Genomic DNA, 21,245 nt, shown 5'->3' on the forward strand with positions numbered 1-21,245 from the left:
CGCTTCAAACCGCTCCGAACCTCTTAAAATCAAAAGCTGGTTCCAGCTAGCGTTTGCGGTTGCGGGCGGTTGCGGGAAGATAATTTTTTTTTTCTTTTTCTTTAAAAACCATATAAATACAAAAATAAAAATATTCAATAAATTTTTTAAAATGGAATTATAAAAATACTAAAATATATCTATTATATTTTAATTTATATTATAAAATTTTAAAATAAAAATATTTTCTATAATTTTAAAAATTTAAAACTATAACTTTGAAAATATAATTTACATATTTATTATAATATTATGATTTTTGATATTTTTATAATTATATAAAATGTAAATATTGTTAATTTATTATTTAACCGCTGCTGTATTTGGTAGTTAACCAGTCATAAGTATCCCGCAAACGCACCAATTTCTAACCGCAGAACCAGTCGTACAAATCTCTTAAAACCGCTAGAAACCGCAACCACCCACATCCGCAAACGCCCGCAGCCGCAACCGCAACCGCTGCGTTTGAACCAGTCAGACCCTAACTCATTTAGCATCCTAACGTCTTTGTTTTTGTCATTTTAGTTTTGTAGGACACAAAGACCAAGACGTTGGTGATTACCAGGAATATTCATATGTATGGCTTCTGATCATAACAGGTTCTCTGTTATATAAGACCTACCCAAAATATCTCATTGGCAAAAAAACTAATAGTAGCTTTTCAAAAAAAAAAAACTAATACCCTGTATACCTTAATACAACTTCTTTTTGTAGCTACGTGTCATCACTAAGATAATTCTTAGAATCATTAAAGAAATATGATGGTCCAGCTAATTATATAATATTTTTTTATTTAACTAACAATAAATTCATTATTAATGTACTTTATTATTTCCTTAAATAAAATTTATGGAATTGCCTAATGTGCCTAAAGTATATATGACAATTAATGATTTTACATAATAAAGATTTCATAAAAATATTAGTGTATCTTCTATCATATTTGTTTAATTTAAAACTATTAAATAAATTAAACAACCACAATAACCATATAATAAAAATTTAGATTTTTCTGTATATTTTATATTTTGAATTTTAAAAAACGAATATAAATTATTAAAATTGTTAAAAGCCTCACATTCAAATTTTATGATCCATTGTTTAAATTTTTTGTTATGACAAAATACAAATGATTACAAAATTATATCAGTAAAAAGTCTAATTTAATTAATTATTAAGATTAATATATATATATATATATATCATTTTGAATTAAACTATAAACCATATAAAATACATAAATATTTTAGTTTCAAAATTTACTTTGAACAATTTTTTTGATAAAAGTTTTGAATGAACATTGACAACTTATTTTTAAGAAATATAAATTATTAAAACTATTAATACCACAATGAAAATTCTGTTATCGGTAATTTAAATATTTTTTTATAAAAGATATAAATGATCAAAAAAACTATATGAGTAGAAATCATCATTTAATAGACATTAATATGAAAAATATACTAAAATATATTATGTATGTTAGTATCATCTAAATTTAATTACATATCTTATCAAATATAAAAAAAATTGGATTAATAAGATTGATTTATATGTTTACACCAATTTAATTATATATTTAATAGTTACTTACTTTTAATTATTCAATATATATTTATTATTTCATAATATGTAAAAATATTTAATACATAAAATAATTTTTATATATAATGTTCATTCCGTGCAAGGCGCGGATCTTAACCTAGTAGTTTAATATAATTATAATAAGTTGTTTTCTGTTGACAATTCTGGTTGTCATTTGCTAGTTGGCTTTTTCCCCATTATGGAATATCACATTTAGATACTATGAGTCATTTCGAAGTTAAATAACTCTAAATTACTATCTTATACCAATCACAAATTTATAACGAAGGAGATGCTCCGATCCTAGATCTCCATGATGTTAGGTAGGCCTGGGCATACGGGTCCCAATCAAGTTTTGGTTTTTCAGTTTTATCAATATCAGCCTCATTCGGATTATATGAAAATTCGGTTCGGGATCGGTTCGGGTTCTATCAGGTTCAGATCAGATTTATTAAATCTTCAAAGAACCGGTACAACCCGATGTACTTTCGGGTTCGGGTCCCAATCGGTTCTTTGGTTTAAATGTACCTAATTTATATCTACTTTGTAACCAAAAAGTAAGTAAAATTGGTTCTTTGGTTTTAAAATACTTTATTTGTACATATTTTGTAACCAAAACATAAATAAAATCGGTTAAAAAAAAGAAAAGAACATCAAATGTGATCATTCAAAATCAAGTGAAAAGTAAACGTAGTTATTGATTGAAAGAAACCAAATAAATGAAAGCATAAAACGAAAACCAAGTTCTCATGAAATGAAAAACATTATACAATGAAACAAAACCAAAATCTAAAAAATTCAACCTTCAATCGCTACCTTCAACCATCAATCTTCATATAATAGATAATTATTTTAGATGTTCAATATATTTTGAGTACATATTAGGAATTGAGATCATGTTTGGTACAAGTTCTTTTTGGAAATTTTGAATGTTTCGGGTTCTATCGGGTATCCATTTAGGTTCGGGTTTGGTTCGGATAATACCCATAACCCGAAATACCATAAAACAAAATCCATTCGGTATTTATGTCGAATTTGGATCGGTTCGGATTTATTTTTATCATGTCAGATTCGGTTCGGGTTTTCGGGTTTGGATTATTTGCCTAGCCCTAATGTTATGTGATTTCATTCATGTGCTTAGAGTTGGATTATATTCTTTTTTACATTATGATAATTATATCAATAGTGTCCGTCCCATAAAATTAACATGGGATCATAATCCTTTTGTTCTAATTCTAGTAGATCGGAGTTCATAACATTTAAAAAGTTATAACATGTAGTTTGTACTAATTAAAAAAGTGTCATGTTGAGTTGTCATGTAATTAGAATTTTAATTTTATTACGTGGCGGCTTGAGAATCAATTGAAAATTTTGTTAGTCCAAAATTAAATTTCTATAAAATGTTATATTATATAATATGTCTATTATGGACCATTCATTTATCAAATTGAAATTATTATATATTTTTTCCTTAAATAAAACCTACGGAATTACCTAATGTGATTAAGATATAAATGGTAATTATTGATTTATTTAATAAAGATTTGCTAATAAATTACACAGTTACATTAATAATATAATAAAAATATTTTTTTTTGTTATGTTGTATTTTGAATTTTTCAAAACGAGTATAAATTATTAAAACTGTTAAAAGTCTCACATAAACTTTTGTGAACAAAGTTTAAATTTTTTCTATAATAAGATACAATGATTATAAAATCATATGAATAAATAATTTTAATTTAGTAGGTGTTTATGTTTATTATATATATATATATATATATCAAATCCTTTAAATTAAACTATACAATATGAAAATACATACTTATATTTTCATTGTTTTTTTAAATGATTATAAATTATTGAAACCACTAAACATTCTGAATTAAAAAATTGTTGGTGTAAAATTTTGTTAAACAAATATGGAAATAATCGTAAAATAATATAAGTAGAAACCTCATTTCATAAATATCCATATTAAAGTATACCATATATCTATGTTAATATCATTTAAATTTAATTATATATCATATACGATAAATAAAATTGATTGTTTTGATTTACTTATCATAAAATGATTGCGAATAAACAAGAGCGGTCTTTTGATATTTATGCGAACGGCAATTTATTACATAATAGTAACCGATTTTTTAATTATTTAATATAGAATTATTATTTCATAATATACAAATATATATATATATATATATATATAAAATATTTATTATGCACAAGGCACAGATCTTAACCTAAGTATGTATCTATTAAATAATTTTAAATCTTAAACATTTTCTAAATCTCAGGCCAAATCAAAATAACAAAATAAGAATAAGCTCAAAAATCAATATTTATATCGAGGAATAACCAAAATGAAAAAAACGACACAAAAATGAGAGAAAATACTGAAGATAGATATGATTGACACGTGAACGTAAACTTCTCATAACCATAATTAACTTTTAAACTGCTAAATCATTATATGAAACCGAGCTGACATAGTTTCATTGTAACCAAATAGTAGGCTTGAGAGTCGTTGGACTAAACGTTAGGTTCTTATGCGATAAGTGATTTTTTGACCTAAAATATTTTTAAAAATAAAATCATCTCATCACTAAACAAATTATGTAATTAACAAAAAAGATTTTAGAATTATTTAAGGGCCAAAAATATTAATTTGATTAAGAATATAAATTTTATTTTTCTATACGATATTTTTTAAATAATTTTCATATAAATTTAACGTGCCGTAGGCGCAGATCTTTATCATAGTTCACGTTATAATAAGTCAAGACCTTATCTTTATATATTCCACATGAGTCGTGCATGATCTTATCTTTAGAGGGAAGGTCGAGACAGATAATCGGATGGACCAGACAACGTTAAAGACGGGTTAACCAGGATGTTGAAGTGGAGTACTGTACTGTGTGAGTGTGACATACCAGCCAGTGGAGGGGGGGGGGGGGGGGAGAACAACGTAAGAGATGAGGGAGACCAAAATGATCAAGCGACGTTTCTACAGTTCGAGGAACGGTTTGTTTCAACATTGAGATGCGTCATTTCGATGGAAATGACAATTTTATTTGTTTAGATTTAAAATTGCAATTCATCTGAATTGTTCATCTAAATGTGTTTTAGAAATCTAGTTTAATTTCAAAGTTGGACAATCTGGATGGAGATGATTATGTCAAAATGATATAATTTACAAAATACAAACCTAAACTTAATATCATTTTGTCACTTATAAAAAAATGACAAAACTATATTTTTCTACCAAAATCACAAAACGCATTTTCCTGTCAAAACCACAGAACTATGTTTTCCGTAAAAAACGCACAAATGCATTTTTCGCCAAAAGACGCATAAATGTATTTTTCCGCAAAAATCGCAAAAATGCATTTTCTTCGCCAAATCGCAAAACGTATTTTTCTGCCAAAAATGCAAAAACACATTTTCGCCAAAATGTATTTTCCTGCTAAAAACGCAAAAAACACATTTTCTGTCAAAAACGCAAAAACATGTTTCTCACCAAAATTAAAAAACATATTTTTCTGTTAACAACACAAGAACGTTTTTTCTGCCAAATACTCAAAAACGCAAAGACATATTTTTTTGTCAAAAATGCAAAAATGCGTTTTGCGCAAAAATGCAAAAATATGTTTTTCTGCAAAAAATGCAAAATGCATTTTTCTGCGAAAACGTAAAAATGAACCATTTAAATAGATAAATAAGCAGTCCTATAAAATTTGGATGGATCAGTTAAACGGAGATAACAAACGGTGAAACAAATTGTTGAAAAGAAAAAACAAACGGTGAAACAAACCGTTTTTGACTTGACTTATGGGATGATGATCCATGACGCTTCGGGCTAAGGAGAGGAAATCCAAGGCCCATTTACGCGCTATTGTTTGATAATAAAATAATTAAGATTTTGAGCTAATTAATTATCTTTGCGAGCGGGATGAAAAGGAAACCCTAGAAAGTAACAAACGAAAAGTAGTATACAAAGCTTCTAGAGCAGCGACGATGGCTGAAAGTATGAGCCTATCTCAAAAAGTCAATCCCCGATCTCCCTACTATGTTAATCCCGATTATCAACCCGACGAAAACCTTCCTATGGTTATACTCAACCAAGCCGGCGACAATTACTTCATCTGGAATAACCATTTTCTTGAGTTTCTCGGAAGCAAGAACAAAACCAGGTTCTGTCACGGCACTATCGGGACGCCGGACCCTTCCTAGCCGCTATACCAACCATGGAAAGTATGTGACGCTAGGGTTAAGAGCTGGATGATGAACTCGGTGAGCGAAAACTTTCGAAACTACGTGCATTTCGCTGAAACTGCGCATAAAGCATGGGAAGATCTCCGTACGATATTCGTTCCTAACGTCGATATGAGGATCTACCAGCTTCGTCAGAGAATCGCGATGTGACTCCTTGGCGGTATATTTTAGGAAACTGAGGAGAGTTTGGGGGGGAGCTGTCGGAGTATGATCCTTTGGTGGAGTGTGCGTGCGGTGGTTGTAGGTGCGAGATCACGGAACGGGCCAAAGAGGCGAGGGAGAAGGAGCAGCTTACTGCGTTTGTGATGGGTTTGGACAAGGATCTAAGCTATGTGACAACGCATATCATGCTCATGGATCCAAGTCCTTCTGTTGACCAAGCCTACGGTTTGGTTGCCCGAGCTGAATCGGACATGAAGAGCAGACGCTGAAGAATCTTGGAAGTAGGTAGATGATCATCACATTTTTTTTTTTTATCTATTTTACTTTTATGCTGCTCTTCTTTAAATCGTGTTTCTTCCTTTCTTGGTTTTTTAACCATAGTGGTATCTCAATGTCATATGGCTGCCGGTTATCATACAAGCTAATTGGAGTTATTAACATGGTTAAATGTTTTTGAATTTTCATGTTAGATAATCTTAGTTTTTATAATGTTTTAGAGGACAAAAGAGGGGAGAACCAATAAAGAAATGACTGACTTCATTTTTTTATTACAATAAAACAAAACAAAGATACTTAGATGTGATTTTGATAAGAGTTTTGACTAAGAAATATCAGCGACCAGCTTCAATGTGCAACGTTGCTACATTCTTGATGCTATCATAGTCAGTGGTACTACTACCCCCTTGCGCCGATATGATTTCAACACCGACCAAGTGCTCAGTCTCCTCGGGATATTGAGCGGACCAATGATGTTTGTCTTTTGTGACTCTTAATCCCTCAAGCTCTGCAGCTACTTCCTTCATCTTTGGTCTTTCTTCTCCCATCAGTCTTGTACACTCAACAGCAATTCTTGCAACTTCCTTGATCTCCATCTTGTTATCCTCGGTCATCACTTTCTCATCAATGACCTCATACACCCTATTCTCTTTTATGGCAGAAGCAAAATAACTGACCAGATGTTTAGAGTACTGTGGCCTTTCAAAGCACAATGCCTTTTGACCTGAGAGCAGTTCCATGAGGACTACCCCAAAGCTATAAACATCACTCTTTTCGTTTAGCAGCCCCGTATTGTAGTATTCTGGGTCTAAGTAGCCTAGAGTTCCTTGCACCATGGTAGTGAGCTGCTCTTTATCCATCGGTATTAGTCTTGAAGCACCAAAGTCAGCTACCTTTGCAGTTAAGTTTTCATCCAAAAGAATATTAGCAGTCTTGACGTCTCGGTGGATGATTGGAATAGAAGCAGATGAGTGAAGATATGCAAGAGTTCCAGCTATCTCCAAGGCTATCCTCAGGCGGTGTTCCCATGTAAGAGAAAGACTAGAGAAGGAACCGTGCAAGTGATCGAAAAGGGTGCCACTGTTAATGAACTCATAGACCAGCAAGGGAACTTCTGTCTCCAGACAACATCCTAGGAGCTTGACCACGTTTCTATGGTTGATTTGTGAAAGAACTAGCACTTCGTTGATGAACTGCTCTACTTGGCTGTTGTCTCCAAGCCGAGCTTTCTTTATTGCAACTATGGAGTTGTCAGGCAATATCCCTTTGTAGACTGTTCCTTGGCCTCCCTGGCCAAGGATTCTGCTCTGGTCATAACCATTGGTTGCAGTCTTCATGCCTTCTTCAGTGAATATTTTTATATTAGAATTTGATGTCTCTCCTCCTGAGAGTCTCTGTACTAACAAGCCGCCACCATTTTGTACGAAGAATTTTTGTCGGAGCTGACTGTTTTTCCGGTGCTTCATTTTCTGTCGTACACAGCTAACGGCAAGCAGGATGGACAAGAAGCCAATGGTTGTTCCTAAACACATCCACATAGATGATTAGAGTAAGTTTTTTTCTTTTTCAATAAATAAAATATCCTGGACAAGCGAGGGGACAGGACCGGCATCCACATAAATAAAATACCAAAGCCTTGCTAAACTTGCTTTGGTCCCAATTTTTCAATAAGTTAGATATACAAAGTTCCTAGGGTTTTCAAACTATAAATTTTTTTATTAAGATGTAGTTTAAATTGTTTATAGCCCTATAAAGCTCAAGACTACCCCCAAAGCTATGAACATCATCGGCACATAGAGATAATTACATCTGGAAAACAACAAGTACAGAGGGAAGCTTACCAAGAAGAATGGTAGCCCATCCAAAGTCTTTACGCTTGCAACTCATTTTGGTAGTATCTAAGCGGTAACCAGATCGACACTTACAATAGAAGCTTCCAACCTTGTTTCTACAGGTGCTGGGATCCGAACAGTTATGTTTATGGATAGTACTTTTACTAGTACACTCATCGATGTCTGTCACAAGGAAATAGAGCATAAGAGATGTATCAGGAAAACAATGAACTCTAAAAAATAAAAGATAAAACTAATTTGAAGTGTACCTTTGCAACCATGTTTGTTTGAAAGGTAAGGATTCCCCTCAAAACCTTCTAAACATTTGCAGTTATACCCTTTCCCACGAGCAGAATTGAAACATGTGCTGTTGTTCATACCGCATATGCTTGTGTTTTCAACTTGGTCGCATGTCTGGTTTCCAACAGACCAATCCAGTACCAGAGGGAATTGGCTGACATTCCGTAGGTTCTTAAGATCTCCCAAGGCATCAAAGTGAAAAGTACCATTCTCGGCGAGAAAGGCGTATATGCAAGGATTAAAGTCATACACAGAAGTCATGTTCTGCAAACGAGCTGAGACTGTGAGGAATTTTTTGTTATCCAACGGGACATAGACATCTGTCCTGCAGCAACCTGCACCATTGCAGTCTCCATTTTCCGTCGATGGAGAGTTACATGTTGACACGCATCCAGCTGAGTAATTTTGCGGTCCGAAAGTGCTCAGAAGTGCTAAAGCGTTACAGCCTACTACATTAAACTTGTTTTTGTGGGAGAGAGATACATTATCCAGCGTGTAAATGTAGGAAGCCTCGTCACTCGAATCTCCTTGCCTGTCGTAGCAAGTGTATGAAACATTGTTCATGACGCGTAGCTCCCCGCTGTGAGAAATGTCGATGACTTCAAAGTTATCTCCAAATACTAGCCTCTCTTTCTCGTTACAGGTGAGATGGAATTCAGGATCGTCGGCATAGTAACAATCTGGAGAAGTGCCAAAAGGGTACTCAACTGTGACGTTGCCACAACTAGTTTGGCAGTCCTTGTGAGGTTGCCCATTGACCAGCTGAGTATATGCAAGGTAGAAGAAAACAGCCACCAAGAACACACCATGCACCTTCATCTTCTCCCCTCTCTCTTTCTCTCTAAATTTATTTCTCTATGAGTTTCCTCCAACCTCCAGTCTTGAGATGTTCACTTGTTTTCATTGTCCCAAAATTATAGGCCAAGTCAATGTACCAACTCATTTAGTATCCTTAACGTCTTCGTTTCTGTCATTTAGTTTTGTAGGACCTCAAAGACCAAGACGTTGGTGTTACCATAAATATTCATAGATATGTCTCCTGGTAAGAGACCTACCAAATATCTCAAAGGTAAACACGTTCTCTATTAGAGCTTGTCCGTTGGTTAGAGACCTACCAAATACCTCATAGGTAAATTTACTAGTTCATCCCTCTGTATCATTTTAAAAGATGCTTACGGTTTTTGCACATATATCAAAAAAATATAAACTTTTATGTAATTGTCTTTAGTTATATAAAATAACATTAAATAAAATTAATTCAACCAATAAAAAAGATGTAGTATTTTATAATTGGTAAAAAATTTCAAATGACATTAAATTTTACATAGAATTGTGACACCATCACTTATTTTGAAACAAAATCAAAATCCTTAAACACCAGTTAAACTGATACAGAAAGAGTATAATTTTATCACTAGTTAAATTTTAAATATTTTTTAAAAATAAACTATCATAGGTTTACACATATTGTAAAATTTCTCAAATGATAATTTTTTCTTTCTCTTTCTATTTTTCATCACTTTTCTCCAACTTTTCTATTTTTCTATTTTTATTATTATCTAGATACTTTGTTAATTAGAAACTAGCAATGAAGTTTTTCTTATTATTTGATATTTTCTATTAAAAAATTATAGTGTTACTTTACGAGTTGGTTTTTGGGTTTATTTGCCAAATAACCAAAACAAAAATTGAAATTAGATTTGTAGAGGGAGATAGAAAGAGAGAGTGTAAGATTTTGGTTATTTAGTGAATTATAATTTTTTTTCAAAGGTTATATAGTCTAATCTCCCTTGGTTTTTTTTTCCATTATTGAATATATGACATTTAGATACTATGAGTAATTAATTCAAAGTTAAATAACTCTAATTGCTATCTTTAACCGATTACAAATTTGCAATGAAGCAGAGGCTTCTTATAAGAAGTTGGTGGAGATCTTTATATCTAAGCATAAGAATATTACCTACTTCACCATGGTGTCTTTATGTGGAGGGGCCGGATGATGAAGTGAAGTACTGTGTTACTGTGACATACCACACCAGTGGTGGGGCCGGACAACGAAAGAGACAAGGGAGACCAAAATGAAGTGAAGTCTCTACTGTTTGACTTTTCTTTAAAAAAAAAGTCTCTATTGTTTGACTTGACTTTTGAGATGATGATCCCTAAGGGCTTCGGAGAGAAAATCAAGGCCCGTTTAAGCCCAACTATTTTAATAAATAAATATTGCAAACCTTTCTCCAATTTTGAAAATTTTGTTTATATGGCGGTGAGTCCGTGACAATGGGCGGAGCCTACCTCCCGCACTCGACCGCGGATCACCACCCTATTATCTTTCTTTCTTGAGTTGTCTTGTAACCATAACGGTATTTCAATGACATAAAATGACAACCATGAGCGGAGATTTTGCACAAGAACTCTAAATTGTCTACCAGTTAGCATACGTAGTGTGAACTTTAGTAGTACTGATGTTCTTGAATGTCTTGATACTTTGGTTTAAACTGTTTAGGTGGATAAGAGAGGTGAAAAATACATAAGTGATATTATTGGATTAAGATGTCAGAGATAATAGTACATCATAATGATGAAGAAAGAGACCAAGAGGTGCTTTTCCTAACCAAATCCTTCCTCACTACATTCTTCACATTCATCACTGCATGCAACCACAATGATCTCTCACATCAAAGTCTCGAGATCATCTCAATCAAAAACAAAGCTTACAATAACACAAAACTAGTCTTCATTTTAGCGAAGCTCTATATACAAATCAAGAAAAAAAAGAAGAAAGAAGCTAACTCCGTTATAACTCAACACCCAGTTCCCTTTGTTTCAACTCCAGTCCCATCCTATCATTCTCAAGTTTCATCCTCTCATTCTCCATTCTCATCCTCTCAAGCTCTTGATTTCTTTTCTTACTAACCTCTCCCACCTGAATCTCTGTTTCTCCAACTCAGCAACTCAACTTTGATCTGAAGCTTCTGCTCTTCTAGCTGGAGAGTCCTAGACTCAATCCACTGAGGAGAGTTTGGGTGGAGCTACCGGAGTATGATCCTTTGCTGGAGTGTGCGTGCGGGTGCGAGATCACGGAACGGGCGAGAGAGAATGAGCAGCTAACCGCATTTGTGATGGGTTTGGAGCTATGTGACAACGCATATCATACTCATTAATCCAAAGTCCTTCTCTTGACCAAGCCTACGGTTTGGTTGCCTGAGCTGAATCCGACATGAAGAGCAGACGCTAGAGAATGTAGGTAGATGACATCACATTTTTTATCTATTTTATTTTTATGCTACTACTCTTTTTAAATCGTTTTGTAAAGCATAGTGGTATCTCAATGTCATATGGCTACCGGTTAGCATACAAGCTCAGTATGATTAAATGTTCTCGAATTTTCATTTTTAATCTCTAGTTTTTATAATGTTTAAGAAGACAAAAGAGGAGATAATCAATAAAGAAATAATTTCATTTCTCATTAAAGAAAAGAAAGAGACTTATGATGTGATTTTTGTTTTTGGAACACTACTTGATTTCATTATATTTCAACTTGTTTAAATACAATAGCTAGAGGAAATTATACATCCTCTTTTGTAGAAATCATAAACTCCAACAACATAAGATAAAAGGGATAATTTTTCAAAGGAAGATGACAGCAAAAACAAGACAAAGCTTGAATGCGTCAGATGTAGCCTTCACGACAAAGTCGGACAGCAAAGAGAGATAGTCACAATACATGATGTTGAAGGACACACCTCACCTGCTAGACTTAGATGTGATTTTGATAGAGTTTTGAATAATAAATATCAGCATCCAGGTTCAGTGTGTAGCCTTGCTACATTCTTGATGCTATCATAGTCAATGGTACTACCACCCTCTTGCACCGATATGATATGAACACCCACCAGGTGGTCAGTCTCCTCAGGGTACTGATCTGACCACTGATGTTTGGCTTTTGTGACTCTCAAGCCCTCAAGCTTTGCAGCTACTTCCGTCATCAGTGGCCTTTCCTCTCCCGTCACTCTTGTACACTCCATAGCAACTCTGACAGCTTCCTCTATCTCCTTCCAGTTATTCTCGTTGGTTACTTTCTCATCTATAACTTCGTGCAACCTATTCTCTTTGATGGCAGAAGCAAAGTAACTCACCAGATGTTTTGACTGCTGTGGCCTTTCAAAGCACAATGCCTTTTGACCTGAGAGCAGTTCCATGAGAACTACCCCAAAGCTATAAACATCACTCTTCTCGTTTAGCAGACCTGTGTTGTAGTATTCTGGGTCTAAGTATCCTGGAGTTCCTTGCACCATGGTTGTGAGCTGCTCTTTATCCATCGGTATCAACCTTGAAGCACCAAAGTCAGCTACCTTTGCAGTTAAGTTTTCATCGAGGAGAATATTAGCAGTCTTGACGTCTCGGTGGATGATTGGAATAGAAGCAGAAGAGTGCAGATAAGCAAGAGTTCCAGCTATCTCCACGGCTATTCTCAGGCGTTGATCCCATGTAAGAGAAGGACCAAACAAGGAACCGTGCAAGTGATCGGAAAGGGTGCCACTGTTAATGAACTCATAGACAAGCAAGGGAACTTCAGTCTCCAGACAACAGCCTAGGAGCTTGACCACGTTCCTGTGGTTGATTTGTGAAAGTACTAGCACTTCGTTGATGAACTGCTCTACTTGGCTGATGTCTCCTCCAAGCCGAGCTTTCTTTATTGCAACTACGGAGTTATCTGGCAATACCCCTTTGTAGACAGTTCCTTGGCCTCCCTGGCCAAGGATTCTACTTTCTTCATAACCATTAGTGGCCTCCTTCATGCTTTCATCCGTAAAGATTTGTATATTAGCATTTGATGTCTCTGGTCCTGAGAGTCTCCGTACTAATATGCCGCCACCATTTTGTTGGAAGAATTTTTGTTGGAGCTCAGTCATCTTCCGGTGCTTCCTTCTCTGTTTCGCACAGCTAACAACAAGCGTGATGGACAAGAAGCCGATGGTTGTTCCTGATCACATCACACATAGATGACTAGAGTAAGTTTTTCTTTCTTTCTTTCTTTTTCAGTTAAGAAAAGAATCCAGAACAAGTCCAGAGGGAAGCTTAATTACCAAGAAGAATGGTAGCCCATTCATAGTCTTTACGCTTGCAACTCATATTTGTGGCATCTAAGCGGTAACCAGATTGGCACTTACAAGAGAAGCTTCCAACCTTGTTTCTACAGGTGCCGGGATCCGAACAGTTATGTTTATGGATAGTACTATTAGTAGTACACTCATTGATGTCTGGCACAAGTAAAAAGAGAATCAGAGATGTATCAGGAAAACAATGAACTCGCAAAAGAAAAAAGAAGAAAAAGAAAAAAAAAACAATTAGAAGGGTACCTTGGCAACCATGTTCGTTTGAAAGGTAAGGATTCCCTTCATAACCTTCTAAACATTTGCAGTTGTACCCTATTTCACGAATAGAATTGAAACATGTGTTGTTATACATACCGCATATGCTTCTGTTTCCAACTTGCTCGCATGTCTGGTTTCCAATAGACCAATCCAGTACCACAGGGAACTCTTTGACATTCCTTAGATTCTTAAGATCTTCCAAAGCATCAAAGTGAAAAGTACCAATTTCGGCGAGAAAGGCATATGTGCAAGGATTAAATTTATGCACAGAAGTCATGTTCTCCAAACGAGATGGGATAGTTTCGAATGAAGAATAGTTGTAAAACGGGACAGAGACATCTGTCCTGCAGCAACCTGCACCATTACAGTCTCCCTTTACCGTCCATGGAGAGTTACATGTTGACACGCATCAAGTTGAGTAATTTTGCGGTCCAATAGTGGTCAGAAGTGCTAAAGCGTTACAGCCTACTACGTTGAACTTGTTTTTGCGGGAGAGAGATAAATTACCCAGCGTGTAACTGTAGGAAGACTCAACAGTCAAATCTCCTTTGTTATCGTAGCAAACATAGGAAATATTATCCATGACGCGCAGCTCCCCACTGTGAGAAATGTTGATTACCTCAATGTTATCTCCAAATAATAGCTTCTGAACTGTCTCGTTACAGGTGAGACCGAAATCAGGATCGTCGGCATAGTAACAACCTGGAGAAGTTCCAAAAGGGTACTCAATTGTGACATTTCCACATCTAGTTTGGCAATCCTTGCGAGGTGTCCCATTGACCGGCTCCGTATATGCCATGTAGAAGAAAATAGCCACCAAGATCAGACTCTGCACCTTCTTCATCTTCCACCTTCTCTCTGTCTCTCTAAATTTGTTTCTCTATGAGCCACATCTATACTAGTGTTTTAAACTATATACCAAGTCATTGTACCAACACATGCAATTAGCATCCTATGTCTTTTTGTTTCTGTCATTTATTAGTTTTGTAGGACACAAAAGACCACGACGTTGATGATTACCAGGTATATTTCATTCGTACAAACATATCTCCATGACGTATTTTCATGTTTTTAGAGTTGGATTATGTGACTTTTACTTTTATGGTAATTACTATATCAATAATATTATCCCATAATTATATAACATGCTATCATAATCCTTTAATTATAATTCTAGTGGATCAATAATAGGTTATAAGTCATGTCATGATCTTATCTTTGGAGGAAAGATCAAGACAGACCAGTGGCGGGGGAGGACAACGTAAAAGACAAAGGAGACATGGAGTGAAGTGTACTGTGAAGTCTGTGAGTGCCATTGGAGGGGTCAGGGGGGACCGAAATGATGAAAAAATTGTTACTATGCCCCTGACAATGGAGCCTGCCTTCAGCACTCAGAACCCAAATCACCGTATTATCTACATCCCACTCTTTCTTTCTTTCTTGAATTGTCTTGTAACCACCAGTGGCGGAGGTATGATCCAAATCTATGTGGGTCAAAACTATGTATAAATATAAAATATTGGAGGTTTCATAATTAACAAGGAGGTCAAATTGCTAAAAGTAGACCAATAATGTTTGTCAATTATTAGTTTTGTAGGACACAAAGACCACGACGTTGATGATTATGTGACTTTTACTTTTATGGTAACTATATCAATAATGTTATCCCATAGTTATATAACATGGTATCATAATCCTTTAATTATAATTCTAGAGGATCATAATAGGTTATAATAAGTCACTAGGTAATAACCCGCGCCTTGCGCGGGATGTGATTATTAGTTTCGTTATTTTTAATAAAAACACATTAAATCTGTTTAATCTGGATATTGGTTCAGTTTTAACTTATTTTTTGGTTTATTCTGTTAGAATGTTTGATTTTTTAGTTTTTTTTGGTAAAAAACCAAAAACTATTATTATTTGTTTATTTTTATGTTATAAATTTTAGATAATCGTCATGTCGAATCAATAGTTTCATATTATAGTTTGTAAACGGATAATAGTTCAAGAAAAAGAAAATAAAATTATTAAGACTAATCATTTCACTACAATTTGGTCGGTAGTGAAAGAAACATTAAGAAAAAATATATTTCAACTTCCAAAAAAAAAATAGATACTTCAGTAGTGGTAAACACTTATAAAGTGCTCACCTCAAGGTGCACATGTATGTGTATGTAAAAGTATATAAAAATAAATGACAAATATATAAAGATATTGTTAATTAATATTAATGACATTTTTGTTCTAAATAATACATGTAAGATAAAATTAAAATTAATTAAAAATTAAAAGGCCTTGACATTAGTGAATTTTTTTAAATAAAAAACTCAACTGTATCCATAAATAGTTGTGGGCACAGATCGAATATCCGAGTATTTGGAGGCATTCATGTCGATTCAATCTTTAGCCACTTGGATAGTCGGTGACTATGATATTCGAAATGATTTAGAATTTTAAAGAATATCCGATTTGATCCGTAAATAAAATTTAAAAAATAATTGAAAATTTAATAATAACGTTTTATTACAAAAATAAAATATTATTTACTTTTTAAATTTTAATACCTAATATAATAAATTTAATTTATAAAAATATTGTAAAACTTATATAAACTATAATATATATAACATATATATATATATATAAAATTCTGTACATATATGTATATATATGCATATAATAGATCGAATTTGATAATCGCTCCTAAAAATATTGGTATTTGTGATTTGCTTTTCTTTAATTGTAGTAGTTGATTTGCTTCGTAAAGTTACGGATATCCATATTTTTTGGCTCAATTCAAAAAGGATAACGAATTGAATCAAAACTTATAAATATTTTGCCCAACTTTATCGGTAAACAATAAAAATAATATATATATAGTTTAGCTTTTGATTCGTTATTTGTTTTGATTCGAACCGAAAAATCCAAAGTTTTATTGGAACCATGCATATGAGTTTTATATTCAAAAAAAAATACAAAGTATATAGTGTGAACATATTTATGAATATAGTGTGAACACATTTATGAATATAGTGTGAACGCGTTAACATATTTATTATCAAATCATTGTGAGGCTGCCACGTGTCTATTATAGTGTGAATGCATTTATTACAATGCTTCTCCTTTAATATATAAGGGATGTCATGATCTTATCTTTAGAGGAGATATCGAGACAGACCATTGGCGGGGGAGGACAAAGTTTTTTTCTTCCTTTTTTCTTGAACACCAGCGGGGGAGGGCAACGTAAAAAAGAAAGGAGACATGAAGTGAAGTGTACTGTGAAGTCTGTGAGTGCCATTGGAGGGGCCAGGGGAGACCGAAATGATGAAAAATTGTTACGATTGCCCTGACAATGGAGCCTACCTTCAGCATTCAGACTCCAAATCACCCTATTATCTACATGCCACTCTTTCTTTCTTTCTTTCTTGAGTTGTCTTGTAACCACAATGGTAATGCAGTGACATGACATGAAATCACAACAATGAGCGAAAGAACTCTAAAGTTTAGCGGCTAGCATACAAGTTCAGGGGAATTATGAACATTAGTACTGATGTTTCTAGCAGTTCGCAAACAAATTGAAATGTAAAAACAAATAGATAGCTTGTTCAAATAGTTTAGGGTTTTCCTAGTGTCTTTTGTTTTTGAATGAATGTAAAATTATATTTAACCAAAAAACGTGTTTACAATCAGATGCAAGTTCAATCTAATGTGGAATCAAAAGATGTTCTAAGAGCATCTCCAACTCCACTCTATTTTTCACTCTAAAATAGAGTTTAGAGTAAAAAATGCTCCAATGGTACTCTATTTCTCACTCTATAATAGAGTAAAAAATAGGTTTACTCTAAATATAGAGTAATTTATTTTTTTTTTGTTCATTACTCTATTTTCTACTCTATTTTAGAGTACCATTGGAGCAAACTTAAACTCTATTATAGAGTTACTCTATTTTAGAGTAAAAAATAGAGTAAGTCATTGGAAATGGTCTAATGTAGTAAAAACAGGCGCAATGTTTTAGTGACTTCCGCAGGGACGCGTCTTGTACCATTGCTGGATTCCATCAATGTGCTTGTGGACCAGCCATCATCAGTAACTGTAGTCTGTTTCTCACATTCTTGTCAATCATCTCAATGATTAGCTCTGCTGGTCTTGGGTTTTCGCCGTCCTTCCTGCAGTTTCTTTCTCTCAATATATGATAGAGAGCAGCTTGGAACGTGAGTCTGAAGAGGAACAGCTTTGGTCATGTGAGAGTGGTTGACTAAGTAATCTCCAGGTTTCTTTCCTATTCAGTAGAGTGTTGCGTCATAAGGATCCCTGACACTACTGTCGTCCAAATAGCCGATGAATATTTGCAAGCAAAGAATAAATGAGAGCGGCTTTCCAATGAATAATGAGTATTTTGGTGTACCATGTGAGAACCAGACACCTCTATGCCACTCCTTCTCCTAGTGTCCATTTAATAAGTTTGTGGTGTCTCTTGTTTATGATCATTTTATAAAACAAATTGGCCAGATATAAAGAGTTTACTTAAATATACGATGCATAATCTGAATTTTTGTCAGCCTCTATAGCTCTAGAGAGAGAGAGAGAGAGAGAGAGAGAGAGAGAGAGAGAGAGAGAGAGAGAGAGAGAGAGAGAGAGAGAGAGAGAGAGAGAGAGAGAGAGAGAGAGAGAGAGAGAGAGAGAGAGAGAGAGAGAGAGAGAGAGAGAGAGAGAGAGAACATAATAATAGATTATGCATTTCTCTACTCACCTAGAAAAATAATCAAGAAAAATACATTATCCACGAGCTCAAGAAACATGTTGATCAATCACTAAAAACATATAAAGCAATATATTTTGGCTACTAACACATTGACAATTCGCATTGTTCTCGAAAACCCAGTTGCTTCTCAAATGACATTACCACCACGACTCTCCAAGAAGGGCTATACTCAGACAGCAGATGAGTATTTAACATTATGAATTCCAGTCTCATTATTATTTGATCACTTGTTCCTTATCAAGTAAAAGTCAGGATTCTGATCCGACCACTGATGTTTCTTTTTTTGTGACTCTCTCAAGGTCTCAAGCTCTGCAGTTATTTCCTTCAGCATTGATGTTGGAATAATATATACTAATGGCCCGAGTAAAAACTAAATTAAGTGAAATGAGATTCCTGTAAAGGAATGGATATGAGGAGCTTTGACCTACTATGCAGCTTGGTTACTGTGCCTTTCAACCATGGGAGTCATACTGGTTGTCCCTTGACTCAACCTCGAAAGAAATAATATTGCTTACTCGAAGACATGCTAGAGTTGAGGCATCTATGGATAATGAGTCATCATCCTAGGCTGTATCAAATGAAACTTCTTTTTGGACTACTGTTGCGCCATTATACCATTGACAGTAAGACTTTACAGGTATGATTACTACCAACTCACTCTTTGTTGGAGGAAAAGACCAAAAACCAAAAAAAAAAATGTTGGTTTTACCTTTGTAAAAATTTTGGAGTCACTTTTGCATGTTGGCTTGGGGATATCAAGTACGCAAAACGAGGAGGAGATGCTGGAACAAAAGGAGAGATTTGAATGGGAACAATCCATGGTTTTCAAATACAAAATGAAACATTTGTTACATTCGGAAAATCGGATTAACATGTCAGAGATAATAATACATCAGAATGATGAAGAAAGTGACCAAGAGGTGCTTTTCCTAAACAAATCATTCCTCACTGCATGCAACCACAATGATCTCTCACATCAAAGTCTCGAGATCATTTCAATCAAAAAAAAAAAGCTTACAATAACACAAAACTAGTCTTCATTTTAGCGAAGCTCTATATACCAATCAAGAAAGAAAGAAAACACAAAAAGCTAATTCCGTTATAACTCAACACCCAGCACCCTTTGTTTCAACTCCAGTCCCATCCTATCATTCTCAAGTTTCATCCTCTCATTCTCCATCCTCATTCTCTCTAGCTCTTGATCTCTTTTCTTGCTAAACCTCTCCCACCTGAATCTCTGTTTCTCCAATTCCAGCAATTCAACTTGAATCTGAAGCTTCTGCTCTTCTAGCTGGAGAGTCCTAGACTCAATCCACTGCTTCTGAACAGAAGCTGACCTCCCACTCTCAGCCCCACCTTGAGGTAGAGCCAAAGTGACCTTATTGCATTCCAGAGAATTCACATGGCCCTGATGATCAACACCTTCATGGCTATGGCTATGGCTCTGTCTCGCCCTCTTCAAAGGACCACCAACAACCCTACAATCCCCATGGTCAACATCATCATCATGCTCATCACCTTCCCCATCATGATCCTCATCATCAAGATCCTCAACTCGATGCTGATCATCTCTGCTTCTAAGCGCAACCTGAAGCGAGCGCTGCAAAGCAAAGTCATGAGGCAAATGCAACCTGTTCCCATTGTGGTAAGAACACATCTCCTCATAGAACAACTGCTTAGAACTCATGATTTTTCTTACATCATCCTTCTCCTTATCATTCAAATACCCAATAGAATCCAAAAGCTTAGGATTCTCAACAACCTGACAAGAAGTTCCTCTACCAAGCATATCGTTAAGCTTCTTATAACGTTTATTCAAATCATTAAACTTATCCTCACACTGCTGAGGCGAAACATGATAGCCTCTCTCAGACATAACCTTAGAAACAGACTTCCACTTGCCCTTTTTCTGTAAAGCAGCAAACTTTCTTCTACCGCCACCATCCATAGACGAGTCATCACCTATATAAGACACAGCGGTTATCAACAGCTTCACCATCTTATCAGTCCACTTCACTCGCTGCCATGGAGACCCTTTAGTTGCTTCCTCGTTGAAACTTGGTTGTTCATCATCATCACTCTCTCTTTCGCCTTTATGCTGCTCAGACAAGTGATGACCACAGGTTTGTCCTGAAACCATAGTAAAGGGAAGACCTTGGAGATGCTGGCTCAGGGGGCCTTGAAGATCGAATCCTCCGTAGGAAGAAGCTCCACCACGAACAGCAACTCCTTGAGGAAGCTTCCCGTCCATTACTCACACACCCACCACCGTAAATCGATTCCTACGCGAGAGAAACTCGTCAGAGAAGATCAGTGAGTGGTAAAGTATAAACCTTTTTATCACCTGAATGCGAAATCTCAAGTGACTGTACAAAAAGGTCGAGACTTTAGCGGTGGAATCAAGATCAGGATGGAGAATACTAAGCGTGCTAATGTGGGAGATGAGTAAAGGAGGAAAGGAAGTAAAACTCACAGACGAAAGTTTCGAACTTGCTTCGTCTTCTCCGGTCAGCTTCTTCTTCTCTCTCTCTGTGAGGATATGCCAAAAAAAGCTCTTCTTTTGTGTGAAACTTTTATTTATTTTCAAGTCCAAACTTCTGGCAAATTTATTATTTTAGCTCCACTATTTCTTTA

At 34.9% G+C, this 21,245-nt stretch overlaps 3 protein-coding genes, 1 long non-coding RNA gene and 1 pseudogene across 5 annotated transcripts; 2 read left to right on the forward strand and 3 right to left on the reverse strand.

Moving 5' to 3' along the window:
- Positions 1 to 5,646: 5,646 nt before the first annotated feature.
- Positions 5,647 to 6,335, forward strand: LOC125575555. The gene is made up of 3 exons (XM_048737526.1): positions 5,647 to 5,822; positions 5,898 to 6,050; positions 6,149 to 6,335. The coding sequence occupies exons 1-3, from the start codon at positions 5,647 to 5,649 to the stop codon at positions 6,333 to 6,335; spliced, it is 516 nt and encodes a 171-aa protein (XP_048593483.1).
- A 251-nt stretch (positions 6,336 to 6,586) lies between these two features.
- Positions 6,587 to 10,011, reverse strand: LOC106414126 (wall-associated receptor kinase 1-like). Its single transcript, XM_013854836.3, has 3 exons — positions 8,444 to 10,011; positions 8,184 to 8,357; positions 6,587 to 7,864 (listed from the first exon to the last, which is right to left on the reverse strand). Exons 1-3 carry the CDS (start codon positions 9,291 to 9,293, stop codon positions 6,678 to 6,680), a joined length of 2,211 nt encoding a protein of 736 aa, XP_013710290.2. The 5' UTR covers positions 9,294 to 10,011; the 3' UTR covers positions 6,587 to 6,677.
- Positions 10,012 to 11,967: 1,956 nt separating this feature from the next.
- Positions 11,968 to 14,819, reverse strand: LOC106407046 (annotated as a pseudogene).
- On the forward strand, positions 14,746 to 15,502 carry LOC125577154. Its single transcript, XR_007315468.1, has 2 exons — positions 14,746 to 14,872; positions 15,041 to 15,502. It is a non-coding gene; the product is annotated as an uncharacterized LOC125577154 (long non-coding RNA).
- A 3,939-nt stretch (positions 15,503 to 19,441) lies between these two features.
- LOC106425887 lies at positions 19,442 to 21,219 on the reverse strand. 2 transcript variants are annotated; one of them, XM_013866608.3, is made up of 2 exons: positions 21,085 to 21,219; positions 19,442 to 20,893 (listed from the first exon to the last, which is right to left on the reverse strand). In XM_013866608.3, exon 2 carries the CDS (start codon positions 20,860 to 20,862, stop codon positions 19,711 to 19,713), a length of 1,152 nt encoding a protein of 383 aa, XP_013722062.2. In that variant the 5' UTR covers positions 20,863 to 20,893; positions 21,085 to 21,219; the 3' UTR covers positions 19,442 to 19,710. The 2 variants fall into 2 exon arrangements, with proteins under 2 accessions (XP_013722062.2, XP_013722063.2); XM_013866609.3 differs by having other exon boundaries at positions 20,956 to 21,176.
- Between the last annotated feature and the right edge of the window lie 26 nt (positions 21,220 to 21,245).

Source organism: Brassica napus, chromosome A8, assembly GCF_020379485.1.
Source record: "Brassica napus cultivar Da-Ae chromosome A8, Da-Ae, whole genome shotgun sequence".
Lineage (NCBI taxonomy): Eukaryota > Viridiplantae > Streptophyta > Magnoliopsida > Brassicales > Brassicaceae > Brassica > Brassica napus.